This window comes from Vespa crabro, chromosome 1 (assembly GCF_910589235.1).
Source record: "Vespa crabro chromosome 1, iyVesCrab1.2, whole genome shotgun sequence".
NCBI classification, from domain to species: domain Eukaryota; kingdom Metazoa; phylum Arthropoda; class Insecta; order Hymenoptera; family Vespidae; genus Vespa; species Vespa crabro.
In genome coordinates, this window is record NC_060955.1 from 20,315,058 (window position 1) to 20,339,283 (window position 24,226).

Sequence of the window (24,226 nt, forward strand, 5' to 3'; positions counted from 1 at the left end):
TATAATAATTACGTCGTCACAATTAATCTCGAATTATTCGCAATATATGATTCTATAATTAACATTGATTCAGATAAATTCGTTCGTTGAATTTTCATGAACTTTTTTAATATTCTAAACATGTGAGCTCTCTTCCTATAAACATAAAAATAAAAAAACTGAATGATTAAATACAAATAGATCATAATAAATAATTAAATATAAGGAAAGAAGGAGAGAGAGGAAAAAAAGCAAAAAGAAAGAAAGAAAAAAGAAAGAGAGAGAGAGAGAGAGAGAGAGAGAGAGAGAGAGAGAGAGAGATAGGCGGCTCAGGAACAATACTCGGCGACTTTATCGTTTATTAATCGTGTGACTGTGATCGATTATCTCGAGCGAGAATAGCCATTTCCACGCAGAGGATAGCAATTACGACCGGTTCCGCAAAAGGTATTATTAGGTGTGCCCGCCTTCTTAAAACCGTATGTTCGTTAAGAGGAGAGCCTACTTGCGCTTAGGAACTTGCAAGAGTAATCGTCGGGCTGACGACAACGATAACGAATCGATGAGTCAGCTTGCCTCGATTTTCTCTCCTTTACACCCGCCTGAATTGATTTATAAAGTATTAATTGTAGGGATGAAACGTCGAACATTCGTGGCAAATTGAAATCTGCAAAAAAGCAATCGTATATCATTTTATATATTCTCCCTTTACATATATATGAGATGATGAAAATTAATAATGTTACCCTAAATTATTTGGATTGAAAGAGAAACGAAGATAAAGATAGATAAATAAAGATAGATAGATAGGTAAAGAGAGTGCATTTACGATTAAAGTTGCGAGGAATTACGTTCGATCGATTTATCGAACGAGAAACTTTCTTTGCTCGACTCATAAATATACGAGAAGATTGATTTTCCTTCTTGAAACGGCCATAAGTAGAGACTCTCATTTCGCGCGACACGCTCGATTTGCATTAGATTTCGATATGGACACCTTGAAACACCTGAATCCCTAAGAGGTCTGGCGTTCTATTCCATTCTCTTCCTCCTCCTTCCTCTCCCCTTTCTAGATCTATTTCCGCTCTAAATGAACGGTAAGAATATAATTAAATGCAGTTATTAGCTGCCTACCGGTTAGTAAAAAAATCGATAGCTAAAGAGTATATCTCGCATTCGCCGACAGGTTCTAATTACATCGCGAGTGGACTCACTGTGCGGAATCGACGATTCATGCTCTGATTCTCGATGTATATATGTACCTATGTGTATGTGTATATGTGTGTACGCTTATATGTATATGTCTGTACATATGTTGTCATACATAGACAGTTTTAATAAACACAGGTGCACCTCGGCGATGCATTCATCTCGATGAACAGAGAAAAACGTTTCGCCGAATCGTCATCGACCTTGATCGTATTTCAACTCGATACCTCGTTATAGCTAGCGTTACGGTTCAACGCATTGAATCGTTCGATGTTTTCGTTTTATTTCGTATTTTATTTATTTATTTCTTTTTTTTATTTCTCTCTCTCTCTCTCTCTCTCTTTTTTCTTTTTTCTTTTTCTTTTTTTTTTTTTTTTTTTTTTTTTATTTTAATGATCACCAGTAGTCATTTCAATCATAGGTAGATCGTATCTTTTTCCTTCTTTTCGTTTCTTTGAAAAATTATCCGGATAAATAAATAGATAATTTAAATATTTTTGTTGTATCATGTTTTCCTGTTATGAGATAAATAAATAAATAATTTTTTATATAAAGCAAGATATATAGATCCGAAAATCGTATAATTATAAATAATTAAATAATCATTCATATAAATATATTACTTGATGATTTGTAAATTGATTTTTAATCGAAAATATTCTTAAAGTTAATTTTTCATTGTCTCGTTAAACGTCCTGACGTTATATTAAAAATATTTTATTTGAACGCATTTGGAATTAACTAATGTTTTGCTTTGCGCATATCTAAATGCATAAATATGGATCGTAGGACGTTCGGCGTTGAAAGATTTTGTCGCAATTAAGTTGTCGTCGTCTCTGGGAAGAACAATCGTCAAGTAGTACGTGTGACAAGTAGGTATGCACGAAGAAACGTACATGTAAGAGTGGACGACGAGGACGATGAGACAAGAATTGACGAAGAGGAGAAATAAAAGGAGAAAAAGAAAAAATAAAAAGAAGAAGAAGAAGAAGAAGAGGAAGAAGAAGAAGAAGAAGGAGAAGGAGAAAAAGAAGAAGTAGAAGAAGAAGTAACCAAGTCTCGAGACGAACGTCGATACAAATTTCCACGGATGATCCTCCGCCGATCCTGGCATTTATTCTACTTGTCTCTTGACTCGTTTCGAACGATCTTCACGATCTCTCGTAGGTATATAAATCAAGTGAAGGAATAGCGACGGTCGTTCCTCACGGCGACCTTTCGCTCGAGCTAGGCACTCGTTTGCAGAATTTATTGTCTTACGTCGCGGGAAGCTATGTTTATTAGACGCAAGATCAATCCTTTTTCTGTTCGCGATATCGATTCTCGTTTCTTCTCGATCTTTGATATCTCAAAGAAAAAAGAAAAGAAAAGAAAAGAAAGGAAAGAAAGGAAAAGAGAAGAGAAGAAAAGAAAAGAAATGAAAAAGAAAAGAAAAATGAAAGAAAAAATATTTCTTACGATACCGAGGAGGTTGGTACATTTTTTTCTTCTGTCTCACGGCTATTCGTCTACGGAATAACAAATTTCGATAGTATCCTCGAGGATATTAATTATTGAAAAGTCCGATTAAACGATAATCGATAAAATCAATAAGAAATCATTTTCCCTTTTCGATTAATAGAACGTGATTCTCACCTACCGTGAAACTTACGGATTTATTATCATCATCGTGCTCGTGTAATTGTAAGTCTCGAAAATTCTAGTATATTTAAGTGGATGCGTTAAGCAGACTAAGCGTCGATATATACCTTCAAATCGATGTTAACCTAGGAGAGGAGTCTTGAGAGAGGTGTGAGGTTAAACGATCGACAGAACGATAAGGCTAATGAGCTGTTACGAGCCTTTCTCTATTTTATTCTCTCCCCCTTTTGCTCGGTGTAGTTAACCTTTATACACTCGCAATTTTCAAAGCCCTTGTTGGACGTCGACTTTCTCCATCTAAGCATCGAGAGTTCGCCTAATTACTGAGAAGTATAAACGGCGAATCTTTGCATATCGTTGAGACACCGTAGCTGCCATTGCCTTCGATTAAATGGCTCCTTACATGGACGCTTTTTTGTAATTAATAATAAATCGACTTTAAACGAGTTCTAAACTTAATCGTCGTCAATCTTTTTAACGCTCGTAATATACGCAGATAAAATACTTTTCTAATTAACTAATTCTGCAAACGTTTGAACGTGGATTATATAAATTCTGAGCTTCGTGCCTTCTCGTTTGATTTTTAAATCGATTAAAAAAATAGAAAAGATGAGGAATAAAAAAGAGAAAATAAAAAAATAAAAGAGAAAACGTTTCGACTTATGTATCCATATATATCGACAACGTTTCGCTCATTTCAAATTTATTAAGAAAAGTTTAAGTTATCATTGTTTGCTTAATTCATTGTAATCATTAATTTCGTCAGCGAATTAGTACGAGCTTAAAACATTTGACGTAGTATTAACGAGCAAAAGCGACAATCCTACTTGACAAATCTTATTCTTTCGATCTTCTCAATGAATTATATTCCTCGAAAAATACAAATTACAAAAGCTATTTCTTTTGTAATATATTTAAGTACAAAAGTTTGACTTTAAAAACAATTGATCTCATTTTAATATTATTTGCTTTACACGTTTTATCCTGAAATTATTTCTAATTTAACGTGACATTAACAATTATTTTCAAATATCGAGATAATTCAAACTTTCCAAAGAGTATCAATGAATCTCTATGGATTACTTTTCTTTCCTCCGTTTCCTTTATTTTTTTTTTTTTTCTTTTTATTTCATACTACTTTCTCATTGACGATAAGAGTTTCCCTCTAATTGTATTCCTCTTGTTTTCTTCGTTGCCGTTCGCGTAACTTTAAAGTAGAAGAGGATAGATAGATGGATAATAAGGGTATTGGAGTAGCGACGGTGCCAGTTAAGTACAACGTGACGCACTTTAAACCCCACCAAGATCGATGGGTCATTTCCAATAATTATTTCCGATCACGGCGTGACTTGAAGATAAGCGTATAGATGGGCCTTCCCTATTAGCATAATCACATTATGCCGGTGCATTCTGGCCGCGTGTAGGCCGATCGCGAGTAGGATAAACGAACGTGCCATACTACGAATATGCCACGAAGGAATTCCATCTTACAACCTAGATGCGAGGAGGAGAATAAGAGGGAAGGGAGAGACAAGATGAAGGACGAAAGAGGGAAAGGGATCTCGTATCCTTTCGATAATATTGAAACGAGTCAATTATTGAAATCTTCTTTTCCATCGTTTTTGTCATTACCGCCGCCACTGCTATCGTCTACTTTGTCGAGAAACTTTTCAATAAAAATACTCTCTTTTTAAGTAAAAATTATTAAGAAAAAAAAAGAAACGTTGAAGTAATTTAAACTCGGTATATTCGAGATATTTTATAAATCTTAAACTATTCCGAGATTGCTGATGAGTATAATTAATACAATTTTCTCTCCCTCTTTAACTGCATCGCTTTATATGGCTAATTGAATACCCTAAGTGGTGAGTATAATCCGTTTCAAGAATCGATTAATGAGACGATGCTCTCATTCTCTCTCTCTCTCTCTCTCTCTCTTTTTCTTATCTATCCATTTATGTTATCGATAAGGATTGTATCTTCTAGCAGCTAGCAGCTATGCGCCTACTATAAATGTTAAGAAAAATAATAGTGTGCTCCACTTAATTAAATCCACGTTGATTTTTCTATAAACTATTAAATTTTATGGAAAACAGTCTAGCATGTATATATATATATATATATATATATATATATATATATATATATATATTTTCGTATAATTCAATTTGAAGTTAATTTTTAGTTTTTTTTTTCTTTTCTTTTTTAAATAAAATAATCTTTTTCTCTTCAAGAGTATAAATAATATTAAATACTTTACAAACTCTAAGGAATAAAAAATATTTTATGTTCTGAATAATATAATATACTTCTAAGAATTTTTGATTAAAGTAAGTATCATGTATACAGAGATATCGTAATAGTTCCAGTTCTGTAATTATTCTGTATTTATCTATATCGAGGGAAGAGCTTGACGCCCAATTGATATAATCCTCTTATATCTAGGATCGTCGTAATTTACGATCTCGCAGAATCACCGTTATATTCGGTCAACGTTTGATCATTAAATTAGAATCTCTACTGCTTGCGGTATCTCTTGCTCTTAATTAGTTATCTTCCATATTAGCGCAACGAGTAATTCCATAGTGATTTATGAGTAGCGTGTATTATAAGTATGCGATTGAGTTACGTACTTGAAGGGATTTTCTCTCTCTCTCTCTTTCTCTTTCTCTTTCTGTCTATACGATAAGATAAACCAAAGTCCGCAAAACTCATTGCAACGTTGAAATTGAACGACGGGCTGAAACATGTCCATTCCATTCGATATTTTTGCACCGTAAAATAGCGCGGTTTATTGATGCTTCGCGACAAGGCGATAATCGCGACCAAGGCTTTTATATCTTATGGAATATTATGAATGTTTATGGTTTTGGTCCAATGACCAATAGACTTTTTTCTTTAGGCATTATAAACTATGAATGAAAATCTATTTCCATTTGAAGAGTTTTGAGATTTTCTACGTGAAAGATGATCCGATCTTGAATGACCTCCAGCACCTTGTTCCGGCACGTGCCTTTATCCCGATGCAATAAGAATTAGTGATGACTGATTTAAACGAACGATATACAAAGTCTACCCACGGTCATTCAAAGATAAGTCGTCCGGTTATAATTTTCTTTCCTCATTCTTTGCTTCTTCTACTTCTTCATCATCTTTCATTTGTAACATCAACTGACAGAGAGAGAGAAAGAGAGAGAGAGAGAGAGAAAGAGAGATAGACAGACGGACAGAGAAGGACATAGAAAGAGAGGGAGAGAGAGATAGATGGAGAGAGACAGAGAGAGAAAGTAAGGTGTCAGCTATCTCGTCGAGCGTAAAGAACCTACGAATCGTTTATCTGATAAATCTCGTAAGTAAAGAACACCTTTGAAAAGCATGCTACCTCGCGCATCATACAACGCCTCGACCATTTTCTTCTGAGCTGTGCCACATCTTCCTACCGCGTGTTGTCCTTTTATTATTAAATGATTGGACACGTGCAACGTGTCGCGCATGAATTCATTGTACATTCTCCATGGATTTACGTCGTTATAACTCGTGAAGATCTTCTCTCAGTATCTCTTCTTAATCTTTGATATACATTAAATTCATTTCTCGAGATATCGTATAGAGATATCTGAACAGCAGGTATCATGAAATAATAAAAAGATGACGTAAAATTATTATAATGTTTTTAAAAGTTCTTATTTAATATTTTGAAAGTAATCATTTTTGTTTGCAACCAAGTTGAAATCTATTAAATGTCAAATTTAGACACCGCAACGTTCCAATATTAGTATGTCTGAGGAACGTCGACATTTTCTATTAGAAATATGACGATAATAAATTTATAGATGGCGTTTATATATTTTCTTTTCTTTTTTTTCCCTTTTTTTTTTTTTGGTTTATAGACGTATACGACATATGACAAAGATTTATAGGTTTTCCAAAGTACACTTCTTCGAAACCTCTTTCGCATGCCAAAGTCTTTCCTTTCCTCCTCTTTCTCCTCCTCCTTCTCCTCCTCCTCCTTCACTTCTTCCTCCTCCTTCTCCTATTACGGGACCGAGCAATGTGCAAAAGTCACCAACGAAGGGATCGTAAATCGCGATATGGCTACTTGCAAATGAATGAGAAATGACAATAGCAGCGGGGGCAAGCAAGCAAGGGTAGGTCATGCCAGAAACGATCTTTGACCTCTAACGGTACGATCGTTTCTACGTATGTACCTTACGTACACATATATATAAACGTTCATATGTTCGTTCGTTCGTTCGTTCGTTCGTTATTCGCATGGAAAAAATGTTGAATAGGAAATCGTCGTGAGAGTTTTTCGATTCGCAAGAAACGATTGCGAAATACTCCTCGGCAGTCGATGCTTACATGCACTCGTCCTGGCAAACGAATTCCAAATCTATCGAGGTATCTCGAAACCCCTATGAGAAACGTATAACGTTGCAACACTTACTCGTGCGTGCGAAGAGAGAGTGAGAGAGAGAAAGAGAAAAAGAGAGAAAGAAAGAAAAAGAGAGAGAGAGAGAGAGAGAGAGAGAGAGAGAGAGAGAGAGAGAGAGAGAGAGAGATAGAGAGAACTTGGTGCCTCATCGAACCTTCCAATCTCGATACCTATCTGAAACGTGATAAAAGAAATTATTAAAAAATTAACTTAATATTTATAATATCGTGTAGTTTATTTAAATATGCGCGCGCGCGCGCGCGTACGAATGATATTTTTTTCTTTTTCTGTTTTTTTCCCTCCCCCCCCCCCTTTCTTCTTCGTTGCAACTTCTTTTTTTTTTGAACAAAATTCTTCGCTAAACTCATTCTTATCTTCATTCTATATTTTTAATCATGTATACCTTTGTATATTCGAACTGTGATGGAAATAGCAACGTGATTATTCGTAATTTGCATAAGGATTATCAGAACCCTCTCGTTAACGTCTTTGGTTTAAAGCCAATGCTCGGGACCGACTGTCACGCGCTTTATTCTCGTCTCTATACAATATAATTTTAGTGCTGTAATTATAAGAACGAGTGTTGACCCTCCCTATAATTAATATTATCGCGGAAGTACGTATTATCTCTTACATTGTATTAACTGGAGATAACATAGTATAATTCATTTATGGTTTATTAGTCCATTCTATTAGAGAGAAAAGATGATTGCTTCTTACGATTTCCGTGAGTTAGTTGCAGATCGTAAAAAAAAAAAAAAATGAAAAGAAAAGAAAAAAAGGGATAAATAAATAAAACAAAAGAAAAGAAAGACGTGTAAAAAAAAAAATAATGAAAAAGAGGAAAGAACGAAAGTAAACGTTAGAGTAAATTTTCGTCTTGCTTTTCTTCCACGTTAATGAAAAAAGTATAGGCATGTGTTCTCATGGAACGTCGAGATCGATGATGACGACAACAACAACGACGACGACGACGACGACGACGACGACGATGATGACGATGACGATGTTGGCAAGGATAAAACCGACATGGGAGAATGAGTCCTGAAGAACGCATAATTATTTTGAAAGAGAACCGAGCTTCGTCGTCTCTTTCGTCTGAGATGTGTGAAAGGCGGTTCCGTGAGTGCCTGTTTCTCGTGTTGCTGTTACTGCTCTCCAGGCTGCTGCTTCAAGCTGCTACTTCAGACTGTTGCTACAGCAAGTAAAAACAACGACGTGGACAGGTTTCGTTTCTTTCGTTGTACGACGATCCGCGCTATTCCAACTCATCTTTTAACATCCGGCAACACCTAATGGTAGGACGACAATCCTTGAGAAATTATCGAATCGTTTCGTTGATTCGTAAATAATGATGTTTTTAAGGATACAAATTGACTCCTTTATACGACTAATCCGATCTTAACTCATTTCACTGTCATCTCTCTCTCTCTCTCTCTCTCTCCCTCTCTCTTTCAATAATAATTACATGTCAACGAATGGAAAGTTCAAGTGTATCAACGATACATCCCAGAGAAAATATCACTTAAGAGAAGCTTAATTATTCTCGGAATAAATTTCCCCATTATTCTGAGAAATTATTTTTCTATGTTATAATGTAATTTCGATCGTGCACGCTTTGAAAATAAATCTTCTCCTTTTGCGCTGAAGTAAGGCGAGACAAAACGAGGAATGCCAAGACGAACACGAGCGAGGCAATTCGAAATTTCGAAACAAGATGTATCCGATCGTGAGGCATTCGAGTGGAGGCACCAACAATGGAGATTATTAGCATTGGCTGAGCCGACTTCAAGTTGATATTGGTCTCTTGAGCTCCGACATATTGTAATCACGCGGATATATTGTGCTCGCGCAATGCGCGCTTTCCTCCTTCGCTTCCAACCCCCTCGGCTATGGTTGTTCGGCTCTAGCAACGGCAGCAGCGATCAATGGCCTCCTCTATCCTCCCGATAACTCGATAATATTACACGCGAAAACCGCTTCCGACGTGCTCGCCCAGTCAGCGAGCCACTTGTGCGAGCAAATAACCAGTTATCGGAAAACCGATTTTATTTTCGAGGCCAGGACGGATTTTTTTTCCATTTTTTTTTTCCTTTTTTTTTTCTATTTTTTTCCCCATTTTTTTTCCTCTTTTTTTTCCCTTTTTACCCTTCGATAAACCTTCTCTCTCTCTCTCTCTTTCTCTCTCTCTCGTTTCTCGATTGTCTATTTCGTGGTACACGGTCACAATTGAAACTTGATACGTAAATTTATCGATTTCACCGACCGACGTGAAAACTATGCGAAAACTCAACAAATCGAGCGAATAACCGAGACTCGAAAGCCGGTCACATTTTCACACGTTTCCCCAGTTACGATCTCGATGCGATATCTGTCGTCGACTATTTTGTCATTCGCTCGAGGAATTCTTTAACGTTAGTAATCGTGTTCTCGAGAAATCGAGAAAGAAATAGACATAAGTACGTTTAGAAATGCTCGAGACGATGCACAAAGTAAATTACTTTTTCAGAGTGTAATAAAGTCAAAATAAAATAATTGTTTGTAAACATTTCAACTATTCAACGTATCTTACGAATACGTTCTTTAGGTCTAACTTCAAGTTTTTTTTTTTTTTCTTTTTCTCTTCCATTCCTACAAGTTCTTAAAGAAATTCTTGGGAAATGATGCTTGTAAAAGAAAAAAAAAAAAAAAAAAAAAAACAGAAAAAAAAGAAACAAGAAAAGAATCACGTTAATGTTATAATGAATGAAATTTCACTTCAGATGTGATATAATATTGTTTATTTTACGAATAATAAACAATGGAAAAAGAAATGCAATAGAGCCATTGTATTATTAATCGAGATTTATGTATTTCAATGATTAATATGAAAATTTAATTGAGGTGATACCACGGTCATGATATGATGAGAAAAAGTATAATGCTGCTGTCTTCGTAAACGAAACAAATACGAGAAAAGGAAAGCTTAGAGAAAAGCTAAAAATGTTCATGGAAATAAGCAGGAATGAATGGAAGAGAGATTTTCGGAGGATGAGTCTCGTGTAAAAGAAAATACCTCCTCGTCGTTCCGGCGACGCACAAACGACTGCTCGCGCGGCTGCTCGCACCTCCAAAAGAGCACCCTTCGTGCACGTGACGTATGGAGGTGAGAGGTTACGCTCGAATCGTTTCTAGGAACGCCATTACGGCGGAAACATTACGTGCTAGATTTGTTTCGGCTCGTAGTTCTAACGACGTCCCGCTCGTTTCCTTTAACTTCTTTTCGCGGCTCGCTTTTTCTTTTTCTTTTTTTCTTTTCTTTTTTTTTTTTTTCTTTTCTTACCCGCGAATGCAAAAATCTCTTCCAAGAAGTAGTAAGATTTTACGATAGGCCAGTTCAATTTCTAAAAGCAACGACATTTAATCGGATTTTTGTTTTCACGATAAAGAATATAATTATTTGTAATTTATATTATATGGTGATATATTAAATTTACATACGTTAATAGAACGATAATTGAAATGAGAATATTTTAATTTTTTTAAACGAGAAAAAAGAAAATGGAAATTTGAGAATGCTGAAAGAATTATAATAATAGATATAACAAATAATAATAGAATATTAATGATAATCAATATTAATGATAATGATAATCGTATCTTCCTTTATCTATCTATTTTATTTTTCCTTTCTTTTTTTTTTCTATTTTCATAGATCCTGAAAGAAATTACTGCCTTCAGAATCGAACAGCTCGACGAGTTGGAAAATATCTTCGATCATCTCGAAGACCACCGTACTTTGAAGAACTACCAAGGAGAAAAGTCAGCACGGTGAGTTCAAATGATCAAAAGATATCTTTTCTTGCATGCTTACCTCGGATAAAAACGTACTTTCAGATTAAATAGACTTTTATTCTTCTTATTCGTCGTATTTTATCTACGTGGAAAATACGATTATTCATGCGATACCCTCATACGTTGGTTTACTTTTACATACTTATCTATGTCTAGCCATGGGAAAATCGTAGCTACGTGCATCAAATTCGCGTGGAGTCCTATCTCTTTAGAGATTTCTATACCAGAAGAAAGATACGAAGAAAAACGAAGAAAACGAATCGAGAAGGAATCGAGAAGGAGGGAGTTTCAAGGAGCCGAGTCAATCCTGTCGATTGAAGACTGATTAGGCGGTTGCATTCGACGATCTAAGATTTTCTATCGCGATGCATTTCCCTTTACGGGGGTTTTGCTTTGTACTGATACTCTTTGCGTTTCCTTCTTTTTTTTTTTTTTTTTTTTTTTTTTTTATCTATTTCTCTTTCACTCTTATAAACGCATTCTATTCGTCTGTCCTTTCCTCCTTTCGATCTCTTCGTTCGAATCTTTCGGAACGAACTAGACCGGTTCAAGGAACTGCCTTCCGAAAGGCGAAAACCCGAATAGATCGACTCGTAAACGATACGTATCGTTTGAAAAGAAAGATGAAAAAATACAAGATAGGATAACATTACCTATAGATATCTTAAGCGGTAGAAAATGTTAAATAGAAATTATTTAGAAGGAATACGCTTTTACGTTTACCGACCGACCGACCGACTGACTATTGCTCATTCGACGATACCGCGGTTTTGCGAACTGTCGTTGGTAGATTATCGCACGTATAGAAAACATATCTACATAGATGTTTCTACCTATCCATGTATGTATATAGGAGAAAGGCATTAACGTATAGGTACGGATAGTTCGCAAGTTCGTCGTCACTCGTTCCTCTCGAACGCGCACATAAATCCCTTTATGAGCGTCGTGTCACGAATTCACGGCTTGTCGCCGATTTTATTGCTCGAAGGATCGCTCGTGTAGTGCCCCACCAGCTTTTATGTCGTTGAATACGACTATTCGAAACTTCCGGCATTCCCTCTGTCGATGTGACGAAGTAAAAGGCGCAAGGTGAGAAAGCGCGACTTCGCTCTTTTACCGTCTTTACTTCGAACCATCCAAAAGTGATTTAGTACCGACGTTACTCTCTTCTTCTCCTCTCGCGATAGTTAAACTTCTACCGATGATAATTGTCACGAATTGGTTCTGTAAATCAGTCGAACCGACGTTTTACAATCCTCCTACCATTATTTTCGACTTTACTTTCTCTTCTTTTTCGAAACTAAATCAACGAAGCCGATGAGGATTCGCGTGATAGTTTGACGTAAATAACAATTAAGTAGAGACCATAGTCTGCCGTATCGAAGTCCCATTTGAACTACCTCTTACCATTTACCTCTTATCTCTCTCTCTTTCTCTCTTTCTGTCCCTTCTTTCTCTCTCTCTCTCCCACTCTTTCCTTCCTCGACCATTTTCCATTTTATCACTCTAGACATAAATCCCAATTACTCGCTCGTGGTGCAAATAATGATCGATAATTAGCGACGGCCGTCGGCTTTTAAGGACGGCTTTTTGCGGCTTGGCAACTCCTCGTTTCGAAGCAAGTTAACTCCTAGACGAAGAAAACGTCCAACGTGTATCCTCGGTTCACCACGCTCGTGTCCAGTCATGTTAAACATCCTTGTGGATATTCGAGAGAATAAGCGTGCACGAGCACGAGTGAACAAATGAACGATTCGGAACGATATTCCATGTCGATATAACCGAGCAATCTCTTCCTCTTCTACTTCTTCTCGCTACCTTCTCGATCCTTGTCGAGATACCAACTTACACGCGTTAAGATATATATATATATTGAAACGATCGAGAATATTATTTAACGGGCTCCCATGTTACTCGCCCTACCGAGGGAGGAATAAATTCGGCAAAATTTACTAAAATAAGGAATAAAAAAAAATAGGTGAGGGAAGTGGGTATTAAAAAAAAAAAAAAAAAACAAAAAAAAAGGAAAGAAGAAAAAAGAAGTACAAGGATCTTGGCTTCCCCTTCATGTTATTCTTTCAAATGTTTTCTTACATATCGCCATTGATCTCGTCACGATTTATACATATGTATATACGACGTTGCGTAATAATCGCTTTATATCCAACGGTATAATTATAGCATAATCGATCGATTAATCGACTATCAGGTATCACTTTATCGTTGCTTGAGATCACAACGGTAACTCGAAATACGTGATAATATATGCCCTCTCGAAAACGATCTTACACGAAGCTTTTCGAAATGGCCTTAGCTTCTTCTCCTCTTTTCTATACACGGTATACCCGCATAACGAAGTTCAGCTGTGCGATAAAGTACAGATGAATATCCGATAATCGTCGGGCGTGCTAGTAAATTTCTTTCTAAATCGGTAGTCGAAGCGTGCAGGTGTATTACAGGTGCGATACCTGTCGTCGAGAATGACAGTGCATATGGGGCAGGTGATCTCTCTCGAAAAGGAATCTCTTTGTGATCGACGATCGATCTCAAGAAGTACGGCCTCGACTCCCATTGCCCTACTCTCTCCCTCTCTCTCTCTCTCTCTCTCTCTCTCTCTTTCTCTTTCTCTCTCTTTCTCTCTCTCTACGAATCGAACCTGATCTTAGGCTCGACACGATCTTAAAACCGTCTCGAGCTAGACTACCTGACTTTCCATGGTATCCACTACGTGGTATCCAACGGTGACGATAAAAGGAAAATGTTCGAATAACATACACGTACTTACTTGCGTTTATTTTGCACGACAAAGAAACACGAAGAAGAAAAAGGGAGAGAAAGAAAAAAATGAATAAAGAAAAGAGACTACCGTTTTCCAGGGCATACATACATACATATACACACACATAGATACATACATACATATATACATATATGCATAGCTTCTATTGCCGATCTATGATGCATTGTATTGACACAGGTGCCGTAGCGAAAGACCCAACCAACGCTAATTCCTTTTGACCGTTCATAAAATCGATCGAGAACGATCGCCTTTGTAAATGTAGCCTAGAGAAAGCTAGAACGAAGACTTAGATACATTGAAGGTTAGGATGGAGAGCCCATGGAAATTGGCAATTATCGCAACCCATAACTAAAGGCTCGACCGTGCACTCTATCGGGACATAAGGTCTGCACGCTCGGCACTTCGGGCCACGGAGTGTGGGGTCATTACGCGATAATTAGAAATTAAAAATCGAAAGGCACTACCTACCATCGCCGTTCATCTATCTCTCTCTATACTATACCAAACCCTATCTATCTCTATCTCGTTCGTTCTTGTCTCCCACCCTTCCTTTCTTCCTTCCTTCCTTCCTTCTTTCTTTATCCTCTCGAGGCGTGCTCGGTTCGCTGCAGTTAAGCGCATCGTCAGCTGGCGAATTGCATTTCTGCAACGACGTCTATACGATGGGTTAACGAACCTGGCGCTACACTCCTTCTACTTCTCTCTCTCTCTCTCTCTCTCTCTCTCTCTGTCGTGTGTGTGTGTGTGTGTGTGCGTGTCTCCTCCCTCTACCAGAGTTTCTTTTACGATGCAAAACGTCGAAGAGGAGCGGCAATGGATATCGAATTGCCGTCTAAGGTGAACGAAGCATCGAACGACGAAACGCCACCTCGTTCTACTTCTTTCAGAGAAATACCAGCAGTCTTTTACGATCGTACGATCTCCGAACGTAACAATGCGCGTAGCTAAACGAGCGAAGCCGTCCTCGTTGACTTTCTACGTGATGCAACTTCCCTTCGTCGTTACACGAATCTCAGATCCATCGAACGGATTCCTAAAGCAACTCGCGTCGTTCATCGCGGCTCTTCTCTTTTTTGAAAAAGAATATATAGATCCTATATCGTACAGTTAAATTCTATAAAAAAAGAAAAAAAAAATCTTTTCCCATACGCCTGCCATTCTCCTTCGTTTTGTTTTTTCTTTTCCTTTTTTTTTTCCTGAACCACAGATCGTTTACGAACGGGGACAAAAAGGGGGCGAGTGAAAGAAAATCGTCGAAGGATGTGAACGGATTATTCGAAGGATTGTCTTCTGAATCCTTGAGCGTTCGTAACTGAACTCGATATTAATCATCGTTTCTGCGCCCTTGAAATAGAAATATCGGTGAACAGACATTCCAATGGCAACTATTGCTCGACTCGTTTGGTGTGAAAGGGTCGCGAGCTGCAGGTGTACGTAACCGTACGGTTGGCGTTTCCACGTGGGAAAGAAAGCGTTCCTTCTAGCGCGAAGCTACGCCCAAGGAACTGGTTTCCACGTCCTCCACCTTCATCTTCTTCTCCTCCTCCTCCTTCTCCTTCATCTCCATCTCTACCTCCACCTTTTTCTTCCCCTCCTTTCTTCTTCTCTTCTTTTTTCCTCTTAAGGAATCATCCATCTACTCTTCTCTCTCTCTCTCTCTCTCTCTCTCTCTCTCTCTCTCTCTCTCTCTTTCTCTTTCTTTTTCGTTCTATACTTTTCTCTTTTTATCTCTTTGAGCCCTCTGCCGCAAGTGGCATGAACCAGTGGGCGAACGAACAAGTATGAAAGAGAAATGTAAAGGGAGTTTTACGAGTTTCTAATGAGAAGGGGTTGCGTTAGCATGCAGAGTCAGCTAGCACGAATGACGCGTAATCCTTTACATAATCACCAGTCCACGAAAGAATCGACTTATCTTATCCTAGAAGAGGAATACACGCTGAGCTTTCTCATTTTCGTTCCTATGTATCTCGTTAAGTTCTCGGTATTATCGTAAAAATTTTATCGATCGATCGATTATGTCTATTCGATCATAAAACGTTACGAAGATGATCGAGATAATATTTTATAAATAACGAAATTATACGTTTCATTTTTTCTTTTTTTTTTTTTTTTTTTGTTTCGACATTAATGATTTCTCTCGTAATCGTCCACGTTTAATTAACCGTTCTCGTCGTGATGATATCTCGATTTAATTTAATAATTTCAGTTTCGTTCGTTGGACACGTATAAAATAATAAATTTTTTTGTTCTGCTTGATCGTAAATAATACGAAACAGCAGCAGGTGTATATACTGTAAGAATATGAAACTCGGTACGCCCACGTACGCCAAAAGTAGTCGAAATATCGTTCGAGTACGTTAACCATTACGATAAGACCCGATCATCGCTAATTCATGAAAATAGCATAAGTGCAGGTTACGCGTCGGACGAAACACGTTTGCAATTTCATTCGATCCCGTAATGGCCGGGCACTTTATCTGGATGGCTCCTATGTAATCATTCGATTAAAATTACGCAGGAGCATTACGATGCTCGTTAGGCAGATGCAACCGAAACTCGTGGGACCTTGAACCCATACCATCATGATTTCGGTAAGTTAAAGAATGACTCTTTTATCGAGAGATAATGTATCGATCGATGTAAGATATTAAAAATGTAATAAAAATTAATTATATCTTTGTACACGTACCATTCGTTATACGTCAAAATTCGATTTCTTCTTGGATTACATTCGATATTTTCTATCCTTTTATCATTTCTTTTATCTTTCTTTTTCATTTCCAATAACTAATCGCTTCTTTCTAATTCTTTTCTTATTTCTTCGTCTGCTTCTCATATATCATAAGATCTTCTAGTTTTATTTGTCATTTCAAATGAATTAAAGTTTTTTCCAACAAGTTGTAATATACATATATATATGTGTGTGTGTGTGTGTGTGTATATATATTCCTTTCCGTACATTCCTTTTTATAATATATATCATTTATCGAAATGACAAACTCATTACTATTCGAACTGGTATACTTTCATAAACACGTCTTTTTATTGTTTCTTGTTGCGATATCTCCCTACAATATTGTCGTTATATCATTCCCTAAGAATATTAAACGACATATCGAGTAATCGATTCCTCAGATAAAAACGTTCTTCTCGAGTCGTTAAATTATAAAATTTATGATGCCGATCTTCATGTTTTTCTATGTCCTCGATGTCTCACGAGAAATGGAAGAAAAGAATAAAATTTCTTCATCGAAAGAAACAATCGAGTTTCTTTTTAGCTTACGTTAAATATCATCATAGTAGACGTCGAAAAAAGACTGGATGTTTGCTTTAAAAATAGGAAGAGAATGAGAAAGAGAGAGAAAGAAAGAAAGAGAGAGAGAGAGAGAGAGAGAGAGAACGGATTGGGTACGTGCGGATAGTAACGTATAAAATGATTTCCGTAGTATGCAGACATCGACGTATCTGACTCGTCTCATGACGTATAAAGAAAACAGTAAAAGATTTTAAGAGGGAAAGAGAGGCGACTGAAAAGAAAGGGAATCTGCGAAGTGCTTCAACCGGGATTGTCAGAGAGCGAGAGAACGAGAGAATACGTAGTAAGAAGAAAGGCTTGCCAATTTGTCGGTCGGATTTATGTGAACGGTACGACGTAAATACACGCCTTTGCCTTCCTTTGCTTTGCGAGGTAAGTTCGGCAAGAAAGGACACAAAGAAAAAGAGATATGGGGATAAGAAGAAGGAGAAAAGATGAGGAAGAAGAAGAAGAGGAAGAAGAAGATGAAGAAGAAGAAACGAAACGAAACGAAACGAAACGAAATGAAATGAAACGAAACGGAGATCGTCGGCTAAAGGAAAGCACAGTTTCATACGTATCGTACGTATGTATATATACCAGTTCTGATACAAAAGGAAGAGTAAAGGGTGAGAAAGTGATAAAGAAGAAGGAGAAAAAAGAAGAGACAAAGGTGGTTAGAAAGATGGTCGTAAACAACTGTCGAACACAATCTCCTAATGCGCGATTCTCCTTTGGCACGTGGGATATCCTACCACCCCTTTTCTTCGATCTCTTTCTCTTTCTCTCTCTCTCTCTCTCTCTCTCTCTCTTTCTCTCTCTCTTCCTTTCTTTCTTTCACTCTCTTTCCCTCTTTTTTTTTTCTTTCGTTTTCTTTCAATCCTTCCTAATAGGAACTTATATCCATGGGATTCGCGAAAACGAACACGCCATACCTATCGCCATGAAGTTCACACTTTTTTTTCTGACTAATTCCTTAGAAAAGATACGAGCACATCTAGAATTTACTTTCGAGAAATCTTTAATGTAATCTTTCACGAAGCTTTCACCTCTTTTTTTTTTTTTTTCTTTTTTTTTTCTTTTTTTTTTCTAAGGGCCTCTTTAGACATTTAACAAAAATTCTTCGCATATTACCTGGTATTTTCTTCCATCTGCGTTTCTTTCGCAGAACCGGTTTAAAAGAGTGTCTTAAAGCACTTAATCGACTTCCTTTTTCAATCGTTGCGTTCGTTTTTTAATTAACATATTAAAGCAACTTACTATCTGGAACTTGTCACTTTGTTCATTATTAGTTAATTAATTTAGTTTATAAGAAAAAGAAGTGTAAAATAATGACCGGTTATCGAAGGAAGATATTTTTCTTTTTCATTTTTTTCTTATTTTTTTTTTTTTTTTTTTTGTTTCTTTAATCCAACACCAACCTTGATTTTTGTGCATTTTTGGTTTTTTTTTTTTCATCCAATAATCAAGTCCACGAAGTAAAAGACAAAGTAACACGAAATCGATTGAAGCAGATATGTTGTTCGGCTTTACATTTAGATCGTATCCTATTTATAACATGAAAGATAACAAAGTTCTATGTCTTATCATTAGAAGATTATATGCACGCAAGTTCCATATCTCAAACAAGTTTTCTAATCTGTTAAAGTCCGTAACGACATCGATATCTGTAAAATATAGTACGCCCACTTCCTAGAGCCTGTATAACATCCGTATAGTTGTCCGATTAAACGTATTCACACATATCGGGTTATTAATATTTTGTATGTGTTAATAAATGCATAAGCATTCTTTTTCTTCTTCGCTGTTTTCTAAGATAACTCATTCTATAATAATATAATTCATTTCAAAGTAATTTGTTAATACATTTATCATTCCTTTGACTTTAAATTTCTAATCTAACATATATTCAATTCATCGATCTGAATATATGAAAACAATAAAATAATTCCATATACTCGGCCATTCTATGATTGTTTAATTCATTATGTATCATTATATTTATCGATCGTTTCGATCTCTGCCAAACGATTTAGAAGAATTTCTTGGCCGTTCAAAGAGATAGAAAAGAGCCTGTCGTAGAGCACGAAAAGAAGCCATCCAGCCGGATATCGACGGGGCAGATGAGCTACCAATAACTCAATGTGCGCTTATAAACTGATCAGACTTCCAGCCCCTCCGCTCTCCACTTTCCTTCTACTACGCCGATATCGTCGACTCGACCCGGTTCCAATACCTTCGAGTTCCTCCTACGCCCTCCACGATTGGAAAGAAGAGGATGAGAAAGAAGACGACGAAGACGACGTATTACTCGAGACTCCTCCGGCGGAGAGTGAAATGCAAGCGAATTTACCGCACGATTTAACATCCCCTTCGACCTACGGGCATTCATCCACCTTCCACATTGCCTACAGACGGAAGGAAACGCGAAGAACTAGAAAAAGAGAGAATAAAAGAGAAAGAAAGAAAGATAGATAGATAGATAGATAGTTAGATAGATAGATAGATAGATAGATAGAGAGATAGAGAGAGAGAGAGAGAGAGAGAGAGAGAGAGAGAGAAGTCGAATTCCTCGTAACTCGAGGCTAACCGAATTTCTTGCGTACGCTTCGATCTCGCGTATGCAACGGCTCGCAATTCGATCGGATTCACCTTGCTTGCTCTCTCGGAGTATCAAGGACCTGCTCCATCTGTTATTCTTCGAACGAGACCACTGATCGTACAGACGAAATGCGTAATCCGAATTGTCCATGTATAACGAGCTTAACCGGCTGAATTCGCTCGGAAAACTCATTTAAATGTGATTTTATTGAAGTAACATGGGTATAAGTACTCTTTTATATCTGTTTACGATTTTTAAAATAATAGAAAAGAATAACGCGTCATTTCTATTTTTTTATTTAAAGAACTTTTGTGTGTGTATATTTATATACTTTTTTTTTTGTGATAAGATTTGTGTCCGTACAAACGCCTGAACTGTAGCAATACGAGTACTTATCCGTATGAGAGGATAAACTCGTTTAAGGGTTAAGAGTATAGACATAGCTCGAGGATCTTGATACAAGAGAGTATATCCGGTTGCATACTGCCAGGCGTCTAGTCCACGCTCAATTCGAAAGGCGAAGGAGAACTCTATCGATCTCGTTGCTACGCGGTCTCATCGAATTTCGTTTACGAGAAGGATTTTGTAAGGACAAGCGCGATCGAGGCTATAAATTTAAGGATTTCTCCACCCTCCTCGACGAATAAATTTTACCTGGTATTACCAAACGAGACATATAATCTCTCTTTCTCTCGAATCTTCGCTAAGATGCATTACGAAAGAGACAATAAATAGTTATGTTATGGTGTTTATTCTATGAACTAATTCAATATGATGTTCATTGAAATTTATCTAAAATATTATCTGAAAATTTGTAATTTATTTACTAATATTTCAATTTTTGTGCAATTTGTATATATAATTTTTTTATCTTTCAAAAGGAATAATTAAAAAAAAAAAAAAGGAGAACGTAAGAAGTGAATTACCGTTATCATGACATAATCGTCACGCGTTAACGTTCATATATATCGATATCGGAGTAAAATAAAATCAATTATTGCTACACTTTTTGCCATTATTATTTCTTATCACGATGCGTGATCGTTTAAAGAACGTGCTCTGGCAATCCTCTCATACATGTCCAGCTAATAAATACCATGGAATGCACGAATGAAGATAAAGAAAGAGAGATACGAGTTAACGAAATTAATTGATTCTATAAAACGTTATCTCGCACCTGCTTTATTATTATAAAGTAAACTATTAACATGGAATATATCTATTGTACGTTTGAAAAACTTTTCGAAATTTATTTTTACAAGGATTAACTTATCCACTTATTTCACACAACTTTCTATTGCTTTGAGTTACTTTCATTAATTTTTTTCTTTTTTTTTTCCCTTAACAAGAAAAAAAAAGAGAAAACATTCTACAGGTTAGAAATAAAAGTCGGTTCTCACAGAATCGGACCATTTCTTCTTGTTCCCTTTTAATTTTTCCAACCCTACGAGCTCGAAGTAGTTTACTAATAGAATGGAAGACCCAAATTCCATATGCAAATGCCCTCTTTCTTTCTTTCTTTCTTTTTTTTTTTCTCACGCACACGCATGTAAACGCAAAGTGAATAAGAAGAGAAGAACGTACAAATACGTGCGACACTTTGCGCCTCGCGAACCCCCGTAGGTCACGTCGAGAATTTGAAAAGCCACCACCTGAGAACGTGTCAATCGGTCCACATAATTCGATTTGAATAATGAACGAAGGTCCCCTATGCAAATTTTACCATTATGACGAGTCTCGAGTAACGGTTCCGAAACGATGTATGTATGTATGTATGTATGTATGTATGTATGTATGTATGTACCTAGTCTCTCTCTCTCTCTCTCTCTCTCTCTCTCTCTCTCTCTCTCTCTCTCATTCTCTCACTCTCACTCTTACTCTCACTGAACTAACGGACGTTATATTATAATTTCGACGAGAATATATTTTCCAAATGTCTCTCTCTTTCAAGAGAGAGAGAGAGAGATGCATTTTATTTTCAAATTAAATTTATACGCTTTATCTAGCACATAAAGATTAGAAACGTGGGATTAGAAATGTCGTTAAATTGATATGAAATGAGATGGATATATCATACATACCTAAAGGAGAAGATAACGCTTAAGTATCGTCGAATTTCTCATGGAAAAGAAAGGAGCGAAGAGAATCTTCCAGGAAGTTCTCCAGGCTGTCGCAGATTACGCATTCAATCACGGAGGAACGCACGACCGTGTCTTGGCTTTCGCACGTGGTGCCCCTTCCCATCGACTTTAACGACCATTTGGCGATAAGTAATGCATGGATAACGTACGCGACGAAGGGAAGAAGAAAATACTTTAGTGGAATGCGTAGAGAACCTCGGCAAGGTGCACCAGCCGTCTCTCACAATGGCCTCTGATGAATACACCTATACATTTACATGGCAAATGCCTTCTTTTACTCGAACGACTCCTTCAGAGATATACAGTCTTCCTCCCGACTTTTGAATATCCACAAACTAAATTTTCTAACCGAAAGAAAAATTCCTTTTCCCTCGAGTGACCCTATCGTTGATATAAAAATAAAATACATGAATCGTTTCAATGTATCATAGATTTCCTTTCAAATATTAATAATATACACATCAATGATTTTGAAATATTATCTTGAAATGAACTTCGAAATATATGTATACACATGTGTACTACTGATAACGCTATTATTAATTTAAAATCGAAAGAAAATAAGTTAATTTAATAAATTTAATTTATATAAATAAAATTTATAATAAATTAAAATTTTTTGAGAAATTTACAAAACAATTAATATTACTCGTTCATAATAATCGTACAATATCTTACTTATCAGGATATCTCTCCGTTTTACTCTCTTTCTCTCTCTCTCTCTCTCTCTTTCTCTTTCTCTCTCTTTCTCTCTTTCTCTCTCTTTATCTTTTACTTTCACACTCTACTCGTTGCATCCTTATTAAGCATCGACTGAAATTCTCTCCTGAGTCGGTCCCTTTAAACTGCACAGGGTGGCACAGTTTACACGCGACCTTGCTCTTAGTAATAGTATATGAAGCGACGCCACGTTCTCTACGCAATACGACAGCTCGTAGTAGTACACTCGACGAAGAGGGGTGGGTTCTTGTCCCGGAATTAATTAACCTACAACCCTTCTATGCCAAGCTATTTCACTTCCTTCTCTCTCTCTCTCTCTCTCTTTCTCTCTTTCTCTCTCTCTTTCTCACTCTCTCTCTCACTCGCTTACTTTGGAAGCACCGAGCGTGCCAGCCATTTTGTCCTCGACTCTCGCTCTCGAAATTCCATTACCCACTTTCTCCAGCCCTCGAAAGCAGCTCTCTTCATCTATCCTCTCCTCCTCTACTTCCCTCATACTATATCCCTCGTCGTTTCGTTCCTTCCATCCAACAGCGTCATTCACGCGCAGTTTAACCCCTTACTTCCGGTCAGAACTTTCCCTTCATCGTACACCATTTGAGTTAAGTCCATAGAACGACATAATTTTCTTCCATATATCAACTTTCTCCTGAATGAAAAGATTCGTAGAATAATATAAAGAAAGATATTATATGCCGATTATAGATCAATCTGTTATCATACGTATGATTAATATTAATCATTTTTGATGATCGATTTGAAAATTTTATGAAAATCAAAGATTAACACGTTATTTCTTTCTCTAATCTTTCTATATATAGAGTATTTATATAATATATATATATATATATTTTTTCTTTTCTTTTATTAATTGTTTTTTTTTTTTTTTTTTATAATTATAATAATGTCTTTAAGCCGATATTTAATTCTAAAGAAAATATTACGAACGGAGAAAGAGAAGAGTACACGTGTTTAAACGTTTTCCACGTGACTCTCGAAGGAACTCTCGCAGGAGATAGGATAAAACGCGATGCTAGAGCTTTTATTAATATTCCACCCCATCTACCGATTATCCAGCCCTCCGAAGTCTTAAAGAGATTGCGGGAGGTACGATGGTTGGAGGGAGAACGTGAGAAAGGAGAATCATTGCGGAATATCCGTAGCCAAGCTACGGAATAAAGGAAAAAGGAAAAAGAAAAAAAAAGAAAAGAAAAAAAAGAAAAAGGACAAAGTACGAAAGTCGTCTTGGTGGTATCCTGAAAGGAGGAAAAAGAGACACGACCTACCCTAACTTAACTCGAGCCGTACGTACTTAACACCCATTTAAATCCAAACTACGAGATCTACGAGTAACATTCATTGAATTTAATTATATTGTAATTGATTTATAATTTATAGCCACATACAAAAGTATGTGACTTTGTAAGAACGATGAACAATGATATTGAAAAAAAAAAAGGAGAAAAAAAGGAAGAACACAAGAAAATAATAATAAACAAACTATCGTTAGTATCGTTGGTGGTCGGCAAAGAAATGTAAAACGACACCTAAGTTGAAGAGAAAAAGGAAA

General features: G+C 36.6%; 1 protein-coding gene across 5 annotated transcripts in view; it reads left to right on the top strand.

Annotated features, from left to right (window-relative positions):
* The window catches only part of LOC124426408 (UPF0489 protein C5orf22 homolog), a 445,446-nt gene that overhangs the window by 360,272 nt on the left and 60,948 nt on the right, over positions 1 to 24,226 (top strand). For all 5 annotated transcript variants that reach the window (XR_006942720.1, XM_046968075.1, XM_046968055.1 and 2 more), the window contains one exon: positions 10,959 to 11,074. Coding sequence is in view for 4 of the 5 variants with exons in the window: in XM_046968075.1 (XP_046824031.1) it covers positions 10,959 to 11,074 (116 nt within the window). In the remaining variant the exon portion in view is untranslated. The remainder of the gene's footprint in view (positions 1 to 10,958; positions 11,075 to 24,226) is intronic.